Source organism: Kryptolebias marmoratus, linkage group LG16, assembly GCF_001649575.2.
Source record: "Kryptolebias marmoratus isolate JLee-2015 linkage group LG16, ASM164957v2, whole genome shotgun sequence".
Taxonomy (NCBI): domain Eukaryota; kingdom Metazoa; phylum Chordata; class Actinopteri; order Cyprinodontiformes; family Rivulidae; genus Kryptolebias; species Kryptolebias marmoratus.
Genome location: NC_051445.1, coordinates 6507137 through 6529496, shown reverse-complemented (window position 1 = coordinate 6529496; position 22360 = coordinate 6507137). Strand labels below are relative to the sequence as shown.

Sequence of the window (22360 nt, the reverse complement as noted above, 5' to 3'; positions counted from 1 at the left end):
GGAGGAGCTGGCCCAAGTGGCTGGGGAGAGGGAAGTCTGGGTCTCCCTGCTTAGGCTGCTGCCCCCGCGACCCGACCCCGGATAAGCGGAAGAGAATGGATGGATGGATGGATGGATGGGTGGATGGATGGATGGATGGATGGATGGATGGATGGATGATACGTCTTAACACTCAGATTTGTTGAATAAAGTATGTAGACAAAAGTGCTTTGTTTATATTGAACGCGCACCTGCATTTCAGAATTCCATATCATTATATCTGGAAACCTACTGGAGTAAACTCTTCCAAACTGAACCATTTAATACAGTTCAGGGTAGCCCTTTTTATGTTTGATTTCATAGCTTGAATACCTTTTTGTTCGAACACTAGCTTCTGTTAACTTCTAACAAATTTTCAAGGCCTTTTGGAGAAAAAAACAGTTGGGTCAAAACTGTAAAAAAAAAAAAAACTGCAAAACATCATTCAAACTAAACTAGACTAAGTATAAACTTTGCAAAACTGTAAAATCAACAGTCTTCAATATAAATATGGATAAATCTTCCCTGCAGTAATAATATGTAACATGACCCCACAAACAATCACCTGCTGGAGACTTTTATGACTCATTGTAACAAAGGTTCACACTAAATTACAGCTCCATGTGTTACCACAGATTTACAGTATATTAGGTGTTTGCATTGCAGCTCCTTCACTAGCTTAAAGGACAAAAGAAAATAGTACAATTAACCCACAACACTCATAAAGTATCGCATTACACACATTGTTTAAAGGATAGAAAATTGTTAAGGGACTTTTAAACTAGTGGTAAAAATGAGAGAAGATTGAGTTTCAGTGAAACAATAAGACATTTTCTCACCAAGCCAGACAAGGCTGGGGGATGGGTGGTTTTCAGACATAAGCTGCTGCTGTTTTTATAGCCTGTTGCAGCTGTGTGGATCTGCTCAACTCATTTAATCTACAAAAAACCCCTCAAAGATGGTCATTTCCTGTTTGAAAGGTAATAATTAAGCACTTTATACTTAAAATATGACGGTGTTTATCTTTTTGGTTGACATTACATGACACAGAACGGTCTGTGTTAACGTTATATTGTGTGTCGTGTACAAATTGGGGCATTTCTTTGTATTTTTTAGCTGGAAAGCGTGAGATTTAGGCGACTATAAGCAGCTGTTTTGAGTTGTTTTCTCACTTCTCTCAGGAAATGATCGCACGAGCTCCAACAAACGAGAAGAGGGGAGGGTCAGTGATTGACGTCAGCAGTCTTGGCAACAGGCTTGAATGCGTCTGCGTATCCTCCCTCTGATTGGTCGTTCGCCTCTCACTCGGTACGTGATTGGTCAGCTCCGTGCTCGCACGGACTACATATCTCTACTGTAGATTCCATTTTGTTGCAATCAGTTTAGGAGAGGAGAGGTGGCGTTTCTACGGCCACTGGTAACAGCACATAAGCCTCGAAGGGTGACGGATTTGTAGGAAATATAGCTTGCTGTGCTTCCTACAAAGTCTGCTGAGGGATATCAGAGGCTGAAGACGTATATTTTCGACGAAAGGCTTCAACAACAAAGCCTGAGGAAGTCGGTAAGACTAAGAAGCAGTTGGTGTCTCGTCGCCATATTGAATTCAGCTCCTTTGTTTTGGTTTGGTGCCAAAATAGAGCGAAACAGGACGCGAAAGCTTTTTGTTTTCTCTAAAATGTATTTGTAATTGTAAAGTAAAACGAGTCTCTTATGATTTATATATTTTTTTCATCGAAATTTGCTGCGTAAAAACAGCTGCGTATAATAGTAAACAAAATCGGGACGTCTGATTTATGTAATAGCTGCTTTCTTGTGTTTAGTCGTCAGTTCTGTTTATATTTATGTGCTCCGACAAAGGAAAATTAAACAACAAGCCTGTTTTTGTTGTCTGTTGATTCATGTGATGACGCACTTTGAACAACACCGTCGTAAGGAATAATTAATGCCTTGTTACATAACGGGATTGTGTTTTAGATCAGTTTTTGTGTGCGATCGTGCCCGTTTTGCACGTCTAACCGTAATTTCCACGCGTTCAAAGGTTGTCGACTTCTTGGAGCATCGTGCGCCGAGGTGAATTGATGTTCAGCTCGGCTTCACGGGAAAACAACGATCATTGGCACATGAAAACCTCAGACCTTGCTGGACACACAAGTGCAGCGAGAAGTAGACAGAAACCTACTTCGAGGACCTGGGGACCGGTTGGAGGTGAAAGATTAAAGAGGGATCTCAGTTTCGTCCACTTTCTGACAACAAAGAGGTGAGCTGAGGCCGTTTGGCTCAGGGAGGGGAGGGGGAGGGGCAGGCGGCCCTGAATGTCTGCTCCTCCAGCACGTAGCCTCTGCACTTGTTTTTCTTAAGAATACAGAGCAGTACAGAGGCCATTTTAACTCCATTTAGTTAGGATTTATTACTACATCCAGTCATGATGCCTTCTAAGACTTGTGCATGTTTAATAATGTTTCTTTAATTTTTTTTTGTAATCCTACAGGTGACAGGTAGTACCAAAACATGGGAGGCGGAGAGAGGTACAACATTCCAATTTCCCACCCTGAACGCCCCAAGAAGAACCACCAGCTTGGCAAGGCCAAGCCGAGAAGCCGCGACCAGACCGGAGCCGCCGCAGCAGCATCTGTAGGAGGAGCAGGAGGCCTTCACCACCACGGCCTCCGGCGGAGCGACAAAGGCGCTGCCTACCACAGGTCTCCAGAGGCGCGGCAGGCCGTGTCCGTTGAGAAGAATGCTTCTGTCCGTTTTGCCAACAGCTACGATCAAAACTGGGAGGGTGCAGTGTCTCACCTTAACACGCTCCTGTCAACACAGGGCAGCCCGAGCTATGCAGGGCCTAAGTTCAGTGAGCCACCCTCACCCAGCGTGTTGCCCAAGCCTCCCAGTCACTGGGTGTCTTTCCCTATGGGGCCCTGTGACCACAGGGAGATGATGGCCTTCCAGCTCAAGAGCCTCTTGAAGGTGCAGGCTTAAGCTAGATACTCACTTCATTCAAATAGAGCCAATGCATAGACTGGGACCCTGTTGAAGCATTTTCTTACCAGGAACACCTCAAAGCTGTAATACACCTTTTTTTTTTTTCTCTTTTGGCTGACAAAATCCATTAGCTATTACAGTCTTGTGGCCTTGCTGGATAGTGATGCTTTTAGTGAAGCCAGTTTCTGTGTCTGATCACAAACTGGATTCTTTTTACTTCTGTTTTGTTTTGTTATTTTTATTGTTGGCTTTCGAAGCAGATTGAGTGCTTTTTTTTCCCTCCCCGTAGTAGGGGTCGTACTTTAGGTCAGGTAAAACCCATTACTTTTATGGTCCATTTCTGTGGACAGACACAATTATTTCGTTAAAGGTTGAGCCTTTGGAGTTACATCCAAAGATTCAGGTGCTAAAGGAAGTTTGCATTTGTAGCATTTTTTTAAGGGCCCCTTATTTTTTTTTAGCTTTTACATCATTTTCATTTTTTTTTTTTTTTTTTTAAAAAAGCACTCAACCGCAGTTCTGCAAGGAAAAAGCTATTGCATTGGATATGAGCTAGTGTCTAAGTTCAGGTTGAAAGACTAACCTCGAAGGCTCGTAAGAGACCATAGCACATGGACCTCGGACCACCAACTCCTGTACCCTTTTTTTATTGCGCTGTGCGCAGATGCACTATAGGAGTTGAGTATGCCTGACGTCCACAACACTCTATCATAGCATTATTTTGTACGAGTCCTTATTGTGGTTGAAAAGTGGTTGAAGCACTGTGTGTAACCAAAGCTGTGTTTTATCTGTTTTGTTAAATGAATTTTTTGACACCGTCTTTATGGTTGGCGTAGTTTCCACTCCCTTTGTCTTGCCAGCCTTGACGGTGAATGGATCAACATCACCCGACTGTTCATTCATTTCAATCAGTACTGTTACTCCCCCCTCCAGTTCCTGCCTCTTCACAGCACAGCTGCAGCCTTAACCTGCGGAAGAGGACCCGACTCGCACGAGGGGGTCCGGTTGGCTGCGTGCATCTGCGCCTGAAGTGAGGCAGAACTGAGGAGCTTTTGTGGAGGGAAGTGGCCCAGGGGGCTTAAAAACTGAATACATGAGACTGACCATCTGGTTCTGTGCCCTTGTAGCCTCTTGTTGCTGCTTATTGTTTACCCTCTTGCACTGTAATCAAGACTTTTCACCCTGAATAACAGGCTAGGATGCTATGGAAAGTGGTGGCGATGCAATGGACTATCTTATGAATTCTCTATTTTTGTCCTCTGTTGTTCTGTTTTCTCTTCGCAGAATTGAAGCTGCTTAGCGCCAGCATAAAAATAACAAAACAAAGTATTGTATTCAAGAGCCATGTAAATAATGAAATGTATAAAGTACTTGTAGCATATGTACATTTACAGGCAGAGTTTGACGCCTGTATGACAAAAGTATTTTTAGTAATAACGATGAATGTAAAAGACATGCTAAGGACGTGTCTTCAATATGAAAGAATATTTTTGTTAAAAAAAACAACAAAAAAATCCCTGCCAATAGCATTTATCAGTACTCCTGCACTGTTATCTTTACAAAGATCTTGCACATGTTTTTTATTGTTTTGTATTACACAGTGCAGGGTGAAAGATGCAAAGTGCATATTTGATAAAGTTGCTATGAAACATCAATTGGACTTAAGGAGACTTGCGTATGTAAGGATTTGAGTTTCTGACAGGCTTACTGTTGGTGAGCCTGACACCTTTTTATAAGCAGATTTTTGTGCCTAAGTTTAAACTTTTGCTGACCTCTCATTTGGTACCTATCATCAGAACCTCGTCCCTTTCACCTCTCGGCTGTTCTTCCGTCTGCCGACAGTTGAATTGGACTCAATGCTGTTTTAAAGTACTGCCTTCATTTTTGTTCATGGAAAACCCTTTTCTCTTACACGGCAACGTCTCCTTATTTTAAATTTATAAATCAAAATAATTGGCTGCTAATTTGTCCCTCTGATACACAGTCACTGATGATTTCAAGATGTGCCCCGTTTTAAGATTGGTGTCAATTAGTGTTCAAAAATGTAAAAGAATGTGCTATAAATTGATGACAAAGTGTAAAAAAAAAAGAATAAATCTCTTCCCTTCCCCCCTACACATTTGTTTGTGTTTACTTTGTGTTTGTGAACTTTATTAGTGAAATGATTTATTTATTTGAACTCAGTGTAGCCTTTCAGGATATTTACACATACAAAGTTCAGCTTTAAAGCAAAAAATATCCTAAATATCTATGAACTGTACAAGATGCAATAATTATAGACTTAATTAGCTGTAAATTTAAGATTTTTTACCCAGGAGATAAAGGCAGAATACAGTATATTCATGTATACGTTTATGAACAACTTGGAGGCAAGATTAATGATTTGCATAAACTTAATCTTCCTGGATTACCATGGCAACAGGCATTTATGTGCTGAATTTTAGCTTAAATTCCCTGTAGGAAGAGCAACGTGCTCAGATTTTTATTTTGATAGGATGCCAGAAATAAAATCAGACTGAAGCAACATCCGTGTTAGGAAGATGTGTTGATGATGATGCTTTTTGATTATTACATCTAAATTTTGATTAGCATTAATTACCCCAAACATCAGACATGGACCAAGTACTGGCCTCTTCAGCTGATCACACGAAGGATTATGAAGGTTATTTTTTAAGAAGATTAAATTGAATCCACCAGGGTACCTGATGTCAGACGCTGCAGGATAAATGAATGGAGGGTGATCAGGTTCTGTCGGGTACAAACGTTTTCTCATTAACCTTTCATGTGAGCCACCTTTAAAGGGCAGCACTCAATATATACCTCTCTTTGCAGCTGGTTCGCCCTCTCTTACAGGTCAGAAACAAACGTGTCGTGACCGCCTGTAAAGCGTACACAAAGAACCATAGAAACCTCACAGTAATCACTTTTTATTTAAATAAACATTGTATTTCTTTATACCACCAGACTTAAATCTTTTTGCTTATCCTGATGAGAGTTGTTGAGCCCGTGGTCATAGTCTAAACGGGAAAAAAACAAAAAGAGAAACCCGTTTAACTTGAATATGTAAGAAAACCAGGAGGATTTCAGGAGGTCTGCAGGATTCCTGACATACCTCAATCATCTCTCCTCCCTTCAGCTCCTGGATGTGACGGACTTTGCCAGTGTTGCAGACCAGTTTGCCTCCTTCCAGATTAACAGTGCACTGAGGGGGTCAGACAAGGAGACAGTTCAGTTATATAACATTAACCATCCCTCAGAAGAGCTGTTAGAGTCCATCCGAAGCTTAGCAAAACAGTGTCAGGAAGTCTTGAATCAGTCTCGGTTATGGGATATAAAAGTGCTGCAGACAGATAATCATTATTTCTGAAGATTGTGTCAAATATTTGACGCAAAAAGAGGAGTATATAACCTGGAAGTGTCACAAGACGTTTTGTTAAACAAAAGCAGGTTTTATTTATTCCCAGAAAACCCGACCTTTGTACTTCTCAGTGGGCATTATTGTCTGTTACTCTACGTTTATTCAACGTATTAGACATCATTTCTTCTCAGGCTTAAAGTGGCTGTGTTTGTTGCAGTTTAAGTAATAAACATGAAATCACCTTTAGCTTCTTGCCATCCATGGTGGTAATTTCAGTCTCCTTGCCGATGGTGAAGGAGTTTGTCACCGTTTTCCCAGGTGTCTTGGAGGTGATGACAAAGTCGTTGCCCTTCTGTTTGATCTCAGTGATCGGTTTGACGTCCTTCGCCATCTTGATCACGTCTTCTGGGAGTTCTGTCAAGTAGAAGATAATTTTGATATCCGGTGCATATTGATTGAATTACGAGTGTCTTTACTGTTGAAGTTTGAGTCACAAAGTGTAAAAAAACTAATGGTTTCCTCACCCATGGCCTTGAGGAACTCCTCATAGTTTTCCTGAGCGTAGACCTGCCATGTTCCACTGAAGTCCATGTTCTCGGGAGGGTCAGGGTTGTCCTTCACCAAGGTGGCTGGAGGCTGAGACAGTTGTGTGAAGCTCGACACAATGTGAAGGTGGTGAGCGGACACCCACACCTTCTTATACCCCGAGGATTAGGGTGCAGACTACTGTGGCTAATGAGTAACAAGATCCTCTGAGGTAATCACAACTGTTTGAACAACCTGGAGTTCAATTACTCCTGTGTGGCCAGCCTTCATCCTACACTGAGGAAACATTTAAATATTTTAGTGCACTACACACAATATCTGCTTACTGGGTTTATTACAAGCTAAATGGTTACATAAGTTTTTTTCCGTAGCTGCTGTGTTTGTGGTGAACGCAGGGCAGGATGCAGAAGAAGAAGAGACAGCAAAGAAATTTTAGAACTTTTGAGAACCCAGAAAATGCAAAACCATTTTGTTTTATATGTGTATTAACTTTACTTCAATCAGCTTTAATTAACATGTGATTTTCGTTAAATTTCCTGCCCACTAGCAGCCTGTCCTCGGTGTACTGTTGAACCTCCGAACTTGGATCTACCTGACACAACACGGCCCGACTGTAAGGTGAGCGACCCAAAGGACTGTTTGCTTTCAAACTGGTTCGAAGGTTCAAAATTATACACAAAGTAACCCGTCGTCCACAGTTTCTCAATATTCAAAGTTTATAGATCGAAAATAGAGAAGAGAGAAATAGAGCAGATTAATGGAAATGGCTTTATTCACATCTGCCAAAGGTTCAGACTTTGCAGCTACAGGCAGATAAAGACTGAAGTTACATGCATCAGCTGCACAACTGAGACATTTTGAGTAACTGATTGTTGTGATCTATAGTTGAAAGAAAAGGAACCAAATGCAGGATCTGCTAGCTACCAGGCCGGGCAAAAAAAAAATAATTCAAAAAACCAAAAGGTATTTTTGTTGGCAAATTCGAAACCAAAGAGGAGCTCAGGAGCAAAACGAGGCACACAGCTGTACTGAGGGGAAGACCGCATGAAGACAAATGATATACTGAGATTCAGACCAGGAGGGTAAAAGCAGAAAACAAAATTAAAACAGGGCAAGAATAGAGTTCACAGAGTTTGATCAAATCCAGGGATGCAAATAAAAGCCAAACCGACCCAACTAGGAGATAATGAAACACATCAGCTCAGCAACAGAACCCACAGATCCTGACTCGGACTTTTTAATGTCAACGATAAAATGATGAGCTAAGGCTTAGATCAGCAGGAAAAATAAATCAATGTTGTTTTCCTGAGCAGGCTAGCAAAAACCTTCTTGGGTTAATAAGTGACTAAAGTGAGCCGTTTACAAGACAATATAGATTCTTTGTGAGAAGAAATTATTTTAAATTTGTTTGTTGGATGCCAGATGTCCTTAAATGTTAGCAAGAATAAAGAACACTAAACAGAAAACAAAGCTATATTTCAAATTTAATGAGCCAAAATACATCACAGCAGCCTCATTTTGTGAAAAACAAAAAATAAATCAACAAAAAACTGTTATATAAGTTAATCACGCCATGCTGACGTCTGTTAGAATAAAAATACTGAGTGAGGTGGTTGCACCAGTAATTAACTGAACAAAACAGTTTGTATTATTTGTGGGACGAAGAATAATTTGTCTTATTTTATGATGCACATTTAATTTCAATGAATACCAATCCAAACTTAGTCGACTATCTGAGTTTAAATTTTTATTAAAAACCTGACATTCTGCCTGTCTGCAGTCTTAAACCATCTCGACTGCGTTAGCTGGAGGTTTGTCTCCCTGCTTGTAGACGCTCACGGTCACGTCAGCTGTTTCAGACCCATGTTTGTTGCACACAAAAATGCTGTACTTCCCAGAATCTTCCGTGTTGACCTTGTTGATGGTGATGGAGCTGCGTTTGGGCTCCTTCGTGATGGTGAACTGGGCCTGGTCCGGGATCTCCCTGTCGTTCCGAAGCCAGAAGATCTCTGGAGCCGGGTCGCCATCGATGAAGCACGTCAGGCACAGGGACTGAAGAGAGAAGGAAACAGAAACATGGCAGCTCATGTATGAAATCACTGCAACCGCCGATGATCAGTGTCAGACCTTGCCCTCCATGATGGCTACAACGTCTGGAAGACCTTTGGTTACTTTGGCTCGATCTGTGGGAAGAACAGGAGACAATAACTGAGCCAAGATCCTGGAGGAATCTTTTAATCTTCATCAACGTGAGACTCACTTTTCTCAGCAATGGCCAGCTGCCTGAGGGTTGAAACCAAAGGGTAAAGTTAATGTGACATGACAGTGTAGCACAATAATCTGTTTTTTTAAATATAGCAAAGCAGCAACTTACAGATCTGTTTGGAACTTGTTATTCTGCTTCAGCAGTGTTTTTGTTAGTGTCACAGCAAATCATGCAAGATAACTCCTTTAACACACGGAGCTCAGCCCTTACTTCAGCCTCTGGTGCTCCAGCAAGGCTTCAGCAAAAACTGGGATGACGTGAATGAGAATAAAAAACAACATGTAATCATTCCGGTTCTCACAGGAAGTTATGTTTTCACCCAGACTTATTTCCACCCACCTTCTCCGGACAGTTCAAACAATCCTTTGTGCGTCTCTTTGCCGTCAAACATCTCTAAGGTGTATTTGCCTTTATCGTTCTCCGTCGGGTTGGAGATGTCGATCCAGACTTTCTGCATGCTGCTGCCGGGCTTCGTCCTGGCGTCCTGATCAATCCTCTTCTCCCTGCAGGAAACGGACGAGCCACAGATCAACAGTTACTCCACTTCTCTGAGACGAAACCACAAATGTTTATTTTGACAACGCCACTTTTCCTTCTGGTTATAATGAAACACAACGAGGAGATTTGAAGTAACATGTTAGATGCCATTATCTATTAACAGTGAAAAACCTTTATACATTTTTGTGTGGAGAAATGGTTAAAAAAAACAAGATTTGCTGATGGTTATTGTGTGAGTCAAGCTTCTTCTGCACACTTTGTGCTGTTTTATTCCTTATATCAAAACAGTCAGCTTGTAACGTTTTTATTGTTTTAAATATTTACCTTTATTTAAAATATGACTCCCCATAGAAACACAGTGAGATCACTTCAATCCTTCCAAAATGGTGTTCTCTTTAAAATCTGCTTCAGCATACTTGCTTTATTTTTATCTGCATTTGCTACTTTTAGTTATCGTTTTGCTAATTTAACCTTTTAACCACTATTTGGCTACTTTTATCTTTTGCTACAGTTTTTGTGTTTTTATCTTTTAGATACTAAAATCCTAAAAAAAGGAAACTGTTTTAACAAACAGTTTCAGGTTCAGCAGTTATTCTTTGCTCAACATTCAGAAGATGAACTTTGTGTCTCTGCTGTTCTTCAAATTGTCCAGCAGATGGCGCCACCAGCCTTACTGAAAAAGCAAGCTACACTCCAAAGCTTGAGTATATCATGTTTTTTTTAAAAGAAACAGTTTTAAACAAGTATTATCAGGGAAACACTTGCTAAGAAAGTTGATGCATTAAAATATTCTAATGGAGTTGTTATTATTTTCTTTCATCTTTCAGCTTCTTCTGACAAAACCTTCATTGTTCTGTTTTCATCATCATACAGATGAAGATTTTCTGTGGCTAAAATGATCAGAAACGTATCTAAAACAGTAAGTTCTGTGGATTTCACTAATGCTAGTTAAGACGAGTGGTGTGTGTTGAATAATTTATCTGATTAAAACAATTGAATGAATATTTTACTGATTATATCTGAGATGTGATATTTGTTTGGTTTGTACAGACAGTGAGACGTCCCCTCCCTACAGCCAGAAAAACTACTACTTTACTCAAATCTGCGTATTCAGTTTGATCCAGAAATGATTGTTAGCATTAGCTGCTGACAGGATGCTGGATGTGGACTCACCTGAAGAACCAGCTCGTCTTCAGGGAGTTAATGTAGTATTTGAGAGCGCAGTAGAGCCTGAAACCTTCAGCGGTGCTCTGAATCCTCAGCGGACCAGCTGACAGAGCTGCAGACCATCAGGACTCTTTGTTACTTAAAGCTTGTGTTTGCATATATCTCAAGTTTCCAGTGCAATTTAAAACTTATATTATTTTTCCTATCAAAGGAGTGCAACAGATAAAGCATAAAGCCACAGTGAACCAGCACCGTTCTCTGGTGTATTAAACTCACCACATTGCACAATAATGTTCCTCTAAATAATTAGAACTCACCACATTGTTTACTCAGCTGCTGGAGAAGCTTGTCATACTCTGAAAATAAAAATTAAATAGGAATTAAGCCTTCAGAGAGCTTATTATACTGCTGCTGGAACTCTGTAAACACTAAACACACGAGTAGGAAGGAAACGAATCCCCTCCTTTCCGTTCTGAAAGAATAAAGTGTTTTTGTTTGTGGACAGGAGGCTACGTCTCACCGTCGTTCAGTAACTCCAGGGTGCTGACATCCTGTCCTCTGCCGTCTGACACCACAGCTCTGTACGAGCCGGCTTCTCTCTTTGTAACCTGAGGCAAAAATAATTCTAATTAATCTTTTAATTCTCCGGAAAACAAGCAAAATAACTTTTACTTCCAGGCCAAATTAACCCTGAAACTCATTTGAAGGTGAACCCAGGAGCTTCTGTGTGTGAAATCTTTTAAACATTAACTGTCTGCCGCTCTGTTTACTTATTTATTTTGTTTGTTTGTTTACACCATCTACAGTTTATGAATGCTAAAATGATCCCATCTGCAAACAGACCGGGGCAGGAGTATCGTTTGAAATACCTGTGGGATGGAGACTGAGCTGATTCCTGATGTCGGATCATAAAAAACCTCCTTTATTTCCAGCCCTTCTTTAAACCACTTCAGAGTCGTGTCCTTCTTTGTGTTTGTCACCTGTGGAGAGATACACAACACATCTAAAACCAGACCAGTCATTGTTTTATATTCAGTTTCTTCTAAAAGCCTTACATGGTTTCTAATTAATGTTTTAGCTATTTGTAGGATTACAATTTCTTTAATAAATGATAAAGATACTTTAAGGAGACAAAGTCTAATAAAAGTCAAACCATTTCCACTGAGAACTTGGAGATAAGTAATAATAATAACATATTATTTGCAAGTATTATTTATTATTAGTGTCACAAAGTGCTTTACAAAAAACAAGAAAGTTTTAAGAACAGATTTGAAGGTAGTTTGAGTTAAATAAAAAATAAAAATACTTGAAATATTTGATTTTGTGTGTGTCCAGATCTCAATAACTGAAACATATTAAGAGACGTATTAAAGAGGAAGGCTGGTTTTACAACAAGACTGAACAAATCGTGGCACTAAAAAGACTCATCTTTCATTTGCAGGATTTTGGAAAAACTACAAAATACTCAGATCAAGTTTTAATAAAGCTAAGGAGACAAAAAAACAAAGAACTATTTTTTTTTGGCGTGGATCAAAATTCTGTTGATTTAAACTGTTCAGATTCACATCTAGATCTGGGAAATTTTATTCAAGTTTGGCAAAAATGTGCATCTTTACTGCTCCTGTTTGATTTTGTGGCCTTATTCAGGTTACTGACCCCCAACATAAATCATTTAAAGACAGACAATAAGTTCACATGTATGCACGTAAAATATCAAAGTACCTTGCACTTTATAGTTAACTCACAGTCCTCATTCACACTCCATGTCAAATATTCCTGGAAATAAGGTCCTTGGGAAACACAACAAGTGATTATAAAGCTGGACTGCAAAACCAGTAACCATCGAGCAGTTATCATTCAGAACAAACAACAGAGAATCTTACAAATATTTATCAGGTCAAATTATAGCAATGTGATAAACAAGAGAAAGAATAACTAACAAAAATATAACATGACCCGGTAGAAACCATCTTCACGTTTATTTTATTTAATTTTATTTACATATATTGAACAAAAATGTGCTCTTTGCCCTTTGAGTTGTTCGGTGTGGTGTGCGACACTCTGGGACATTGGCCTCTGCACACACAAACCTACTGGAGGAGAAGGACGATGAAAACAGGCCGCTCGTCAGCACACAGCTTCACACATTTCTGGATTCCATGCTGAAATTTTACAAGGTCTGAGCGAGATGATTTATTTATGTTTATTTTTAATTAAACACTACAGATTAGCAAAAATATAACACAACTGCTGAATGTATAAAGGCAAAAGAACACTCAGTACCTGGCGTGACTGGGATTAATTCAGTAATTTGTTATGATTCATGAATGTTTATCAGTTTTTTTAGCTGTATGGCGCTCTCACCTGCTTTTCTCTGAATTTCCCGTCGATTTGCGTCAGCCAAGGCCAGAGTTTCCCGAAACTCTAACAAGACACAAAATCAAACCTCAAACTGTGTAAAATAAACCCAAGTTTGCAAACCTGTCCCTAAAAATAGAATCTCTGTAGGCTAAGGTTTGTGTTAAAACAGTTTGAATGTTGTGTTTTTATTTTACTGAGTCAGCATTTCTGTTTATAGTTTATTCCATAATTTTTACAAACTACTTTTGCAAACTTTGAGCTTTTTTAACCTTCATAGATCAAAACGTTCAGCTTGATCGGAAACAGTGAGCTATGACTTTAGCTTTTTGTAACTTTTATAGTTTTCAAAGAATTTACCTTTAAATTGAAATAAAATTCCCCCATAGAAACACATCATCGCTTCAGTTCCTCCAAAACATTGTTCTCTCTTAGCTTTTAGCTATTGTTCTGTTAGTTTTAGCTTTTAGCTAGTGTTCTGCTAATTTTAGCTTATAGCTATATTTTGCTTGTTTTAGTTTTTAGCTCTTGTTCCGATAGTTTCAGCTTTTATTTTGTTAATTTTATTTTAGCTATTAGGCATTCTTCTGCTAATTTTAACTTTTTACTACTGTTTTGCTTGTTTTAGCTTTCAGCTATTGTTAAGCTGGTTTTAGCTTTCTGCTCAGTTTAGCTTGCTTTCTGATAATTCGATGGTTTGTTCAGATGATTTTAGCTTCAGTTCAGCTCGTTTTAACTTCAACAACTCAGCTTCAGCTTTAACAGATTTCAGCAGTTGAGATATTTATTCCGACTTGTTCCGGTTAATTAGAGCTGCTGTTTCACTGTGATGTGTTTTGCGGGGAACGGGACAGTTTGGTGGCCGAAATGATTAGATGACATACTTTGATCCACGAAGACCAAAGTGCACTGGTTCTTGGCCCGGCCATCCCTCAGCTGAGCCGTGTACGAGCCCTCGTCGTCCTGAGAGAGCTGATCAAACAATATCTCCACCAGACCTTTGGCCTTGTCAAAGTTGATCCTACGGTGCTGCAAAAGAGCAAACAAATGTTACTGAGTGCAGCGCTCGCCTGCTCATCAGCAGGCAGACGATCCCACAGGAGACAACATCATGAATCAGAGAGCAAAGAGCCTGAAATAACATCTGCACTCCGCAGATAAAACATTTCTGTTTTCTGGAACATGTAAACACACAAACAGACAGCGACGCGCAGGAAGCGGCAGACCTTCAGCTCATTTTCGTGGCTTTTATGTTCATCAGGTTGAGTGTACGCCGTGCATGTTGATGGGCCTCGGCGGTGGCTGTGATTTGTGATATACGGCAAGCCCAAGGGCTCTAATCAGCTAAATGGCTTTTGAATTTGCAAACCTCAGCTGTGATCATTTAGGAATAATGTATAATCAGTACTGTTCAGATGGAGCTGTGATATTGGAAAATAATGGAATAAATGAAAGTGAAACACGACTGGAAGCTGCTGAATGTAAAGCAGCCGCACACAAACACATCACAGAGCCGAGCTGCCAAAGTTGGGAAACTGTAATAAATATTCTGTGTTGTTTTCCCTGTGGCCACCTCGGTGCAGCACGGTTCAATAACCCACACGCTGGTGCTGATTATTTTGAATTTGCTGTCATAACGTATATTTATGCTAAATATGTTTGTTCACTTGCAGTTTGTGTTCCTCAATGATTATGATGTTCCTTTTTTTGAGGGGGGGGGGGGGTCACCCTGGCTCACATTCCGTTTTAAAGTGGCTGACAAAGTCACTTCTGTTTCACATTTCATGTTTGAAAAGTAAAACATCATTTGTGAGCAATAAGGTGAGAGTGTTTCCATTTTGTTGTTGCTGCAGCCTCCTCTGACAAACTCAGTGCAAACATACAGATTTTTAATAGAAAATTTCATCTAATTTATTTTCACCCGCCGCTGAAAGGCGAAGGCGGAGCGGTCGTGTTTTGGCTTGTGTTTGTCATCAAAGCGTCTCATGAACCGCTGGATGAGTTTTAATGAAGTGACTGCTGGATGTACTTCTACAACCTGATTCAAGATGGCTGCCACAGCCAACTGATCCTGAACACACTGAACTGAAAATGCTCACAGCTCAGTCAGTTTTACAGATACAGACTTATAATTTGCTGTGGTAGTAGCTGAGAGTCATTCACAGCACATACTCTGAGTGTAAAGTCTTGTGGTATCACATCAGATTGTGGTTAACATCCCCCCCCTCCCCCCCAAGGTTTCCTACAACATAAGATGATCTTAGCTTAAACCAGCATGGTTCAAGCTTCAAGGACTGCCAGGCTTTGAATTGTTTCTGTTTTTGTCTTAAACGTTATATAAAAAATTCTACTTTTATTTAGCTTTGGTAAAAACGAACATTCACAAGAGCAGAAATAGTCTTCCAGTTGAAATATTTTTGTTCTTTTTCTAAAACAGGCTTCTGAATAAATGAAGCTAACTGTCTCCAGATAAAGACTCTGACAGTAACTCCTCTTGGGACGAGTGAATTAAACCTCATTGACTCCAATTTATCAACCAACATGTCAGCAGTTTCAGAAAGGATCAACCGCTGAAGCCCAAACAGAAACCTGATTTGTTCCTAAGGTGCTTGCTGACGACTCTTTGTCTTCCTGAACTGTGGAGGAGGGTTTTTTGTTTTTTCTGGATGACCTACTGGGGTGCTGGAGATTTCCCGGTCGTTGCAGATGAGGCGGAGCTCGGCAGAATCACTCAAACTCTCGGTCTGAAGCCAAAGACGCATGGCGCCCTTCTCAGAAACCTCCACCTGCCAGCCCGACTTCAGAGCAATCACTGCAAAGAGAGGAGATCAACCGCAAACACATCGGATCGTGTCAAAACATCTGCTCTGAATGCAATTCTGAAACAGTAAATCATATAAGCACCAACTGGATGATTCAAGTCATAAACAAATCAACAGTGATTACAGCAGAGGTACATACAGGGATTTCTGACTTGCCAGCTGAGTTCTTTCAGACGTTCAAGGTCTGAAAAAGATTATATATATACAAAAAAAAAGCTGAATTAATATTCGGTCCAGACTGTTTTGTTGTCAGAATATCAGCGAGCAGAACAGGAAAGCTGATTGAAAACATGCGTAGGTGAACAGGTGACCTTGTAGAAGTGGCAGCTTGAGAGGAAAGTCTATTAATCCCTCAAATAAAACACTCCAGATTGTTGCTGCTGTCAGTAACTCAAATCCCAGCTGAAATCCTGTTTTTTTTCCTCCTCTGTGGCTGTTACTTCTAACATACAAAGCTCTCAAAGACCAAGCTCCATCTTTTATTAAAGATCTTATTGTTCCATATTTTCCTAACAGAGCACTTGGCTCTCAGACTGCTGGTTTACTTGTGGTTCCTAGAGTTTCTAAAAGTAGAACAGGAGGCAGAGCTTTCAGTTCTCAGGCTCTTCTCTTGTTGAACCAACTTCCAGTTTCTGTCTGAGGCTGACATCCTGTCTGCTTAAAGACTTTCCTTTTTATAAATCCTATAGTTAGGGTTGGTTTGGGTTTCCTGAGCTATGCTGCTATAGGCTCAGACTGCTGGAGGACAAACCGACCACATTTCCTCACTCTGCTGCTGTCTGTCTGCGTGTTTGTATTTGTAATTATTTCTATCATTAACATGTGTTTTTCTTTGTTTTTTTTTTCTCCATAGAAACCAATCCTGGACCATAGAAACCACATCTGGACCATAGAAACCACATCTGGACCATAGAAACTACACTTGGACCATAGAAACCACACCTGGACCATAGAAACCACATCTGGACCATAGAAACTACACTTGGACCATAGAAACCACACCTGGACCATAGAAACCACACCTGAACCAGTCATTCTGTGTTTGTCTGTCTGTGTCTCTTTCCTGTCCTCTCAAAGGTCGAAGCAGATGGCCGCTCGTCCTGAGCCTGGTTCTGGTTCTGGTTTTGCTGGAGGTTTCTTCCTGTTAAAAGGAAGTTTTCCCCTTCCACTGTCGCCTATGTGCTGCTCAGGATGGGAAACTGTGACGAAGTGAAGCTTCAACACAACCTGCTGACTTCATTAAACAGATAACTTTTACTAACTGGTTTTAATAATGCATGTGAGAGTTTTTGTACAGCGCCCTGAAATTACTTCTGTTGTGATATGGTGCAATACAAAACAGAATTAATTAAACTGACGCTTTCTAACATGCTGTAAGCCTTCCATGCTGTTTAAAATTAAAATGTAAAACTTTTACCTTCAGCGGTGAAATCGTAGCTGGCTGATATCTGCGGCACGTCACTCAGCTCCACCGTGTACAAACCCAGATCCTCCTCAGACGGGTCTGTGAAGGTGAGAACTGACCTGACAGACAAATTAAAAAGTGACAGATGTATGTGCAGAGCTCCTTGTTCATCTGTCCACCTCACCGCTGGCAGCAATCAGACTTTGTGCCGTAAATCCGTTCTGACATCTAAGCGTTCCTAAAACAAATGATAATCGGGCGATCGCTGATTCACACCATTGTTTTCCTGTTTGTAATCTACCCACCTCTGCAGACTTTGTGCTGATTTACCTATTCACATATCAAAATGCTCCGCTCATTTAGGAGATGGACGCTAGGACTTTTGGGATTTGTAATATTTATACTTTTTAAAATATTTAACATTAATTAATTCAAATCTCCCCATAGAAATGCATTGAATTATTTTAAGTTCCATCTGAACATCAGCAAACTTGCTCTATTCTTTGCTTTCTTATGCTAATTTGAATTTTGTTATTTTCAGTTTTTAGCTAGTCTTTTGTTACTCTTAACTAGCTTTTCACTACTTTTAGCTTTTATTCAGCCTGTTGCTAATTTGAGGTAGCATCTTCAGCTAGTATTCTGCTTCTTTTAGCTTAAACAAACTAGTTTCAGCTTTTAGCACTCGGCGTTCTCGCTGCATCTTTTCAGAAAAAGCAGTTTCTTAGTTTTACCGGCTTCAGAAGACTAGAATCATGAGTGAGCTGGAACCTCGGAGAGAAACATTTCATAATGAAACAAATAATAATAATAATTTGTCACATTCCTGGTTAGTTTGAAGCCTTTTCCTGTGTTTGTTCCCTTCTGGACAAAAGAAGAAATGAAGGTAACAGACTGGTGAGATTTAAGTCCCGGTTCAAACTGACATTCGGACCAGCCCACCTGTTCTGTCTGGTCTCAGTTTTTGTTCTCTCTGCGTCGGTCGGCTCTGTGTAATTCTTGCTCCAGAGGAACTTGCTCTCGTCGTTCATCTCAACAGCCTCGAAGCCCAAAAATATAAACCCATCATCGTCCACACCGACCTCAATGTCTCTGGTGCCTGAGAACAAAGGAGACATTTGACAAGACGCAGCGATTTCATTTAAATGCAGAATTTGTTTAAAAATGTCAACATTTTTTAAAATTTCATCATCTATTCTAACCTCAGAAGTCCTTTGTCTCATGTCTTTGTAGTTTGGGATGTGTGAATTATTTGTCTTACATAAATATATGTTAGACCTGCTTTTATAAAGCATGATTTTGTTCCATATTCTGACATCTACATGAATAGTGTTAGAAGTATTTTATTTGGTGGTGCATGTGTTGTATAATGTCAACGTTGCCACAGCATTTAAAGGAATAATTCAACCTTTTCTTTGGGAAATTTGTTTATTTGATGTCTTTTTATGAGGATTAAATGAAAAGAAGTTTGCTAGCGTCTTGTTTCTTGTCTTCTTTTTAATGCCAATATATCAGTTTTTTAAATTCATATTTAATAGACAAAAATCTAACATTTCATGTCTGATTCAGCTCTTAAACGTGGCATCTCTTGACCAAACAAGCAAACAAGAAAAGCAATGCTTCAGTAAATGTTTTAAACCTTTTCATCAGCCAGAATTTGATTTATTTCTGTGATATTGGTTCTGCAGCCTGACCTGGTCGGGTCTGAGCTGCGACCGGCTCCGAGGGCAGAGAAGCTGGACCCACTCCCGCTTCATTAACAGCCGACACCCGGAGACGGTAGGTCTGACCCGCCTGAAGACCCGACACCTGAATGCCATGAGAAGCACATCAAATATTTACCAGGAACCCAAATAATTCAATGTATGATTTCAACATTCTGAGCTGCAGACAGACCCGGACGTCTCTGCCAGGTGCAGTTTTAGAATAATAAAAACACACTCCTGTTTTATAAACTGTAAAATCTTTGCTCCATTAAATCAGATAATGAGCAAATCCGGATCTGCAGTGTTGCTTCTCTCACCTTGTAAAGCGTCTCTGAGATTGGCTTTTTGTTCAGAGAGGTCCAGCTGTCCAACTGGTCACCCTGGCTGATCTCCAGCAAATAGCCAGTGACCGGACTCCGACCCTCATACAGCGGAGTCGCCCATCCGAGCACCAGGGAGCCGTTTCTCACCTCCCTGAACTCCAGGTCGTAAGGGCAACCTGCAGATCAGAAGAGCGGAATAAACAACAGACGGTTCGAGTCTCCAGACCAGCTGAACACGATTCTACACCGCAAAGAAAATCTGAAAGAAAATAAGCGTCAAAGTCAAAACGAGAAGACTTCTCTTAATCTACCCCGACTGACACCGAGGCAGCACGTGGAAGTCAATTTGTGCAATGATTTTTAGTCACGTTAAAATTATTAATGGCGCAGAGGGAAGCCCATTTGCCAAGATTAATGAGCTGCTCCCCTAAAGTCACAGATTTTAGTGGCACTGTCTTCATTTTCCATATTAATGCCACAAAATCCAGATGTGAGTGGTCACTCAGAGTTGATGGGCTTTTTATCAAACTGCTAGATACTAAAAAAAGACTGTATAAACTAATGAGGATCGTTGGTTTTTAAAATAATAATAAAAATATTTAGCTTTTACTCAAGGTCATTTGAAAGACTTTTCTGAACAGTCAGCCTTTAACATTTGTTTATCTGTATTCTAAGATGATATCATTCATAGTCAGGAAGAGACAAACTGAACTGCTTCCAGGATTTATCTCCCTCCCACATTTCTTTCCCTTCATGATGTGTGTTAAATGAAGCCTGTTCGCTACAGAAAATGTCTTCATTTTTGTTCTACTTTGCTCCCAGAGAGTGTTACTTTCTTTTCATCCTTTAAAATGGTCGTGAAGGTTCTTTGGGCTTCTGAGGGTCTTTCAAAGTTTATTTTTGGACTCTTTTTTTGTCCAGTCTTTGGGCCCAACCACAGCAACATCTTGTGCATCGTGCTTAAAACTGAAGAAAGTGGACAAGTGGTGAAGAAATAAGAAGATTCAGGCCTGAGAGATGCAACATCCTTCAGCTGCGGTTACTAAACTTTGCAGCTTTGACTCACAAAGTAAAAGCATCAGAAACTTGTTGTTGGTTAAAGTGTGCAAACATTAAATACAAGAATACAACCACTAAAGTATTTTTAACCAGTCATGACTGCTGTTGTTTTACATTATATAACAGTTATGACAAGAATCTGATGTTAGAAATCATCTTTAAATTTTGTTTGATTCCTGTAAATCATCTCAAGACCCCTTACTTCTTGTTTTGTGACGTACAGTGAGGTCCCAACCCCAACTTTGGCAACTACTGATGTAGAGTATGTTAAGTTTTTTGTTAATGGCTCTTTGAGTCATCCTGCTGGTCCAAAAATACTATTTTAGAGTTATCTTTGGTTCATAGATTCAACTAAAAAATGGGGACAAATAATGATGTGAGGGGCAGGTAGTAACAAAATGCATAAAGATTCAATTTAAAATAGTTTAATTATGCATAAAAAAAGGATTACCCTTTGAGTTCTGGAGCCTTTTCATGCCTGAATGATTGTTAGTGATTCATATTCAGAGTTAAGAGGCTTACCAATAAACAAAGAACAAAAACATTCCTCTGAAAATGAGTGAAAAAGCTGCCAAAAAACCTTTGAAAGACCTTAAATAAGCCTGGAGAACTGCTGACCAAGACTACGTAAAAATATCACAAGAAAGCTTGGCTCCTTGGAAGCAAAATAAAAAGAAAACAACGTCGTTGCGGTGCTGGATGTTTCCACTCAGAACAGAAAAGTTTCCATTGTGGGCAGAAAAAGGAGTCATAATGTTATTTTTTTATTTTATGATTCTTCTACAGTGGCTCTAAAAAAAAAATCAAAACCGTTTCGATCATGTCAAACTTTCTGGTCTAACACAGTTAACCAGGATTACGTTTTATTTCCAGATTCATGCTTTTGTTCTGAATGCTTCATTGGTTTCACTGATTTTATAGAAAATATAGATTTTATTTCTAAAATAAGAAATTAAACCTATACCCCTGTAATAATGCAGTGTTCCTGTTCTTTATAATTCTCCCAGCAGCAGCAGAGATATTAAAACACAAATCGTACATAAACAACACATAATAAATGCCACGAGCTAATTCTAACTTAAGGCTGTGATTTTAGAGTCTAATTCAGCTTCTTTATTATTCACTTAACCGCTGACCTCAGCCATTACTGTGCACTTTAATGGCACAGTAAGCAAATAGCTTATTATTAGGCTGGAACTCCATACCGGCCTGTTTGTTTTGCTGTGAAATGACTACATAGACTTTTAATGGTGCAGTTTAAATAAAAGTAAAATGGCAGCGAGTGGAAACGGCTCCTCCGGTTGATGGATAGTGTTTATTTCTATCTCACCTCCTTTGCTGCAGCCGGGGTCGATAAACAGATCGTAGAAATTGCAGCCAGGAACGTATTGATGGAATCTCAAACTCCCAAAGCCCTCGAGTAAATGCATCACTTGGAAATGACTGATTATAGGAGTTAAACTCCACCGCTTCTTACAAATGTACTGCGGCTGTTGTGGTCACTTTTGCATGTTTGAACTTTCTTTGCTGCAGACCGATGCACGTGAAGGCGTTTGTGTGCAAAAAACAGGAAGATTCTTTTTGCTTTTCGCATAAATGAAGTTTTAAATGGTAAAAACGGGTTAGAGAAGCCAGCTGTGAGGTTCTCACGACATGTGGAAATGTGAAACTTAGTGAACGAATAGCAAACTGAGCAGAGATTGGTCTTTAAGTCTTTCATTTTGGTATAAACCTGGAAAAAAATATAATATTCACAGCAGAGGAGTTTTATTTGTCCTAAAATGCCATGAAGGGATTTTAAAGTAGAGATTTTAACGTGTTGGATATTCATTGAAGCAGAGATGGGTTTTAAAAA

The 22360-nt window shown here is 39.8% G+C and overlaps 3 protein-coding genes across 5 annotated transcripts in view; 1 reads left to right on the top strand and 2 right to left on the bottom strand.

Moving 5' to 3' along the window:
* Positions 1-1379: 1379 nt before the first annotated feature.
* On the top strand, positions 1380-5115 carry pnrc2 (proline-rich nuclear receptor coactivator 2). Its single transcript, XM_017423746.3, has 3 exons — positions 1380-1579; positions 2057-2275; positions 2507-5115. The coding sequence occupies exon 3, from the start codon at positions 2527-2529 to the stop codon at positions 2995-2997; it is 471 nt and encodes a 156-aa protein (XP_017279235.1). The 5' UTR covers positions 1380-1579; positions 2057-2275; positions 2507-2526; the 3' UTR covers positions 2998-5115.
* Positions 5116-5911: 796 nt separating this feature from the next.
* Positions 5912-7042, bottom strand: fabp10a (fatty acid binding protein 10a, liver basic). The gene is made up of 4 exons (XM_017423747.3): positions 6883-7042; positions 6600-6772; positions 6113-6202; positions 5912-6017 (listed from the first exon to the last, which is right to left on the bottom strand). Exons 1-4 carry the CDS (start codon positions 6947-6949, stop codon positions 5967-5969), a joined length of 381 nt encoding a protein of 126 aa, XP_017279236.1. The 5' UTR covers positions 6950-7042; the 3' UTR covers positions 5912-5966.
* Positions 7043-7654: 612 nt separating this feature from the next.
* Positions 7655-22360, bottom strand: part of myom3 (myomesin 3) — a 58350-nt gene continuing 43644 nt past the window's right edge. For 2 of the 3 annotated variants that reach the window (XM_037980199.1, XM_017423745.2), the window contains exons 20-37: positions 19441-19622; positions 19112-19226; positions 18360-18516; positions 17433-17539; positions 16155-16199; positions 15869-16005; positions 14078-14222; positions 13200-13259; positions 12558-12625; positions 11705-11815; positions 11356-11443; positions 11153-11191; positions 10842-10947; positions 9510-9673; positions 9381-9417; positions 9165-9187; positions 9032-9087; positions 7655-8956 (exon numbers count right to left, since the gene is read on the bottom strand). In XM_037980199.1, coding sequence (XP_037836127.1) covers positions 8687-8956; positions 9032-9087; positions 9165-9187; positions 9381-9417; positions 9510-9673; positions 10842-10947; positions 11153-11191; positions 11356-11443; positions 11705-11815; positions 12558-12625; positions 13200-13259; positions 14078-14222; positions 15869-16005; positions 16155-16199; positions 17433-17539; positions 18360-18516; positions 19112-19226; positions 19441-19622 — 1910 coding nt within the window. In that variant the 3' untranslated portion in view covers positions 7655-8686. Of the gene's footprint in view, positions 8957-9031; positions 9088-9164; positions 9188-9278; positions 9418-9509; positions 9674-10841; positions 10948-11152; positions 11192-11355; positions 11444-11704; positions 11816-12557; positions 12626-13199; positions 13260-14077; positions 14223-15868; positions 16006-16154; positions 16200-17432; positions 17540-18359; positions 18517-19111; positions 19227-19440; positions 19623-22360 lie in introns of those variants that run through there. The other variant, XR_005234193.1, reaches the window with a different exon arrangement.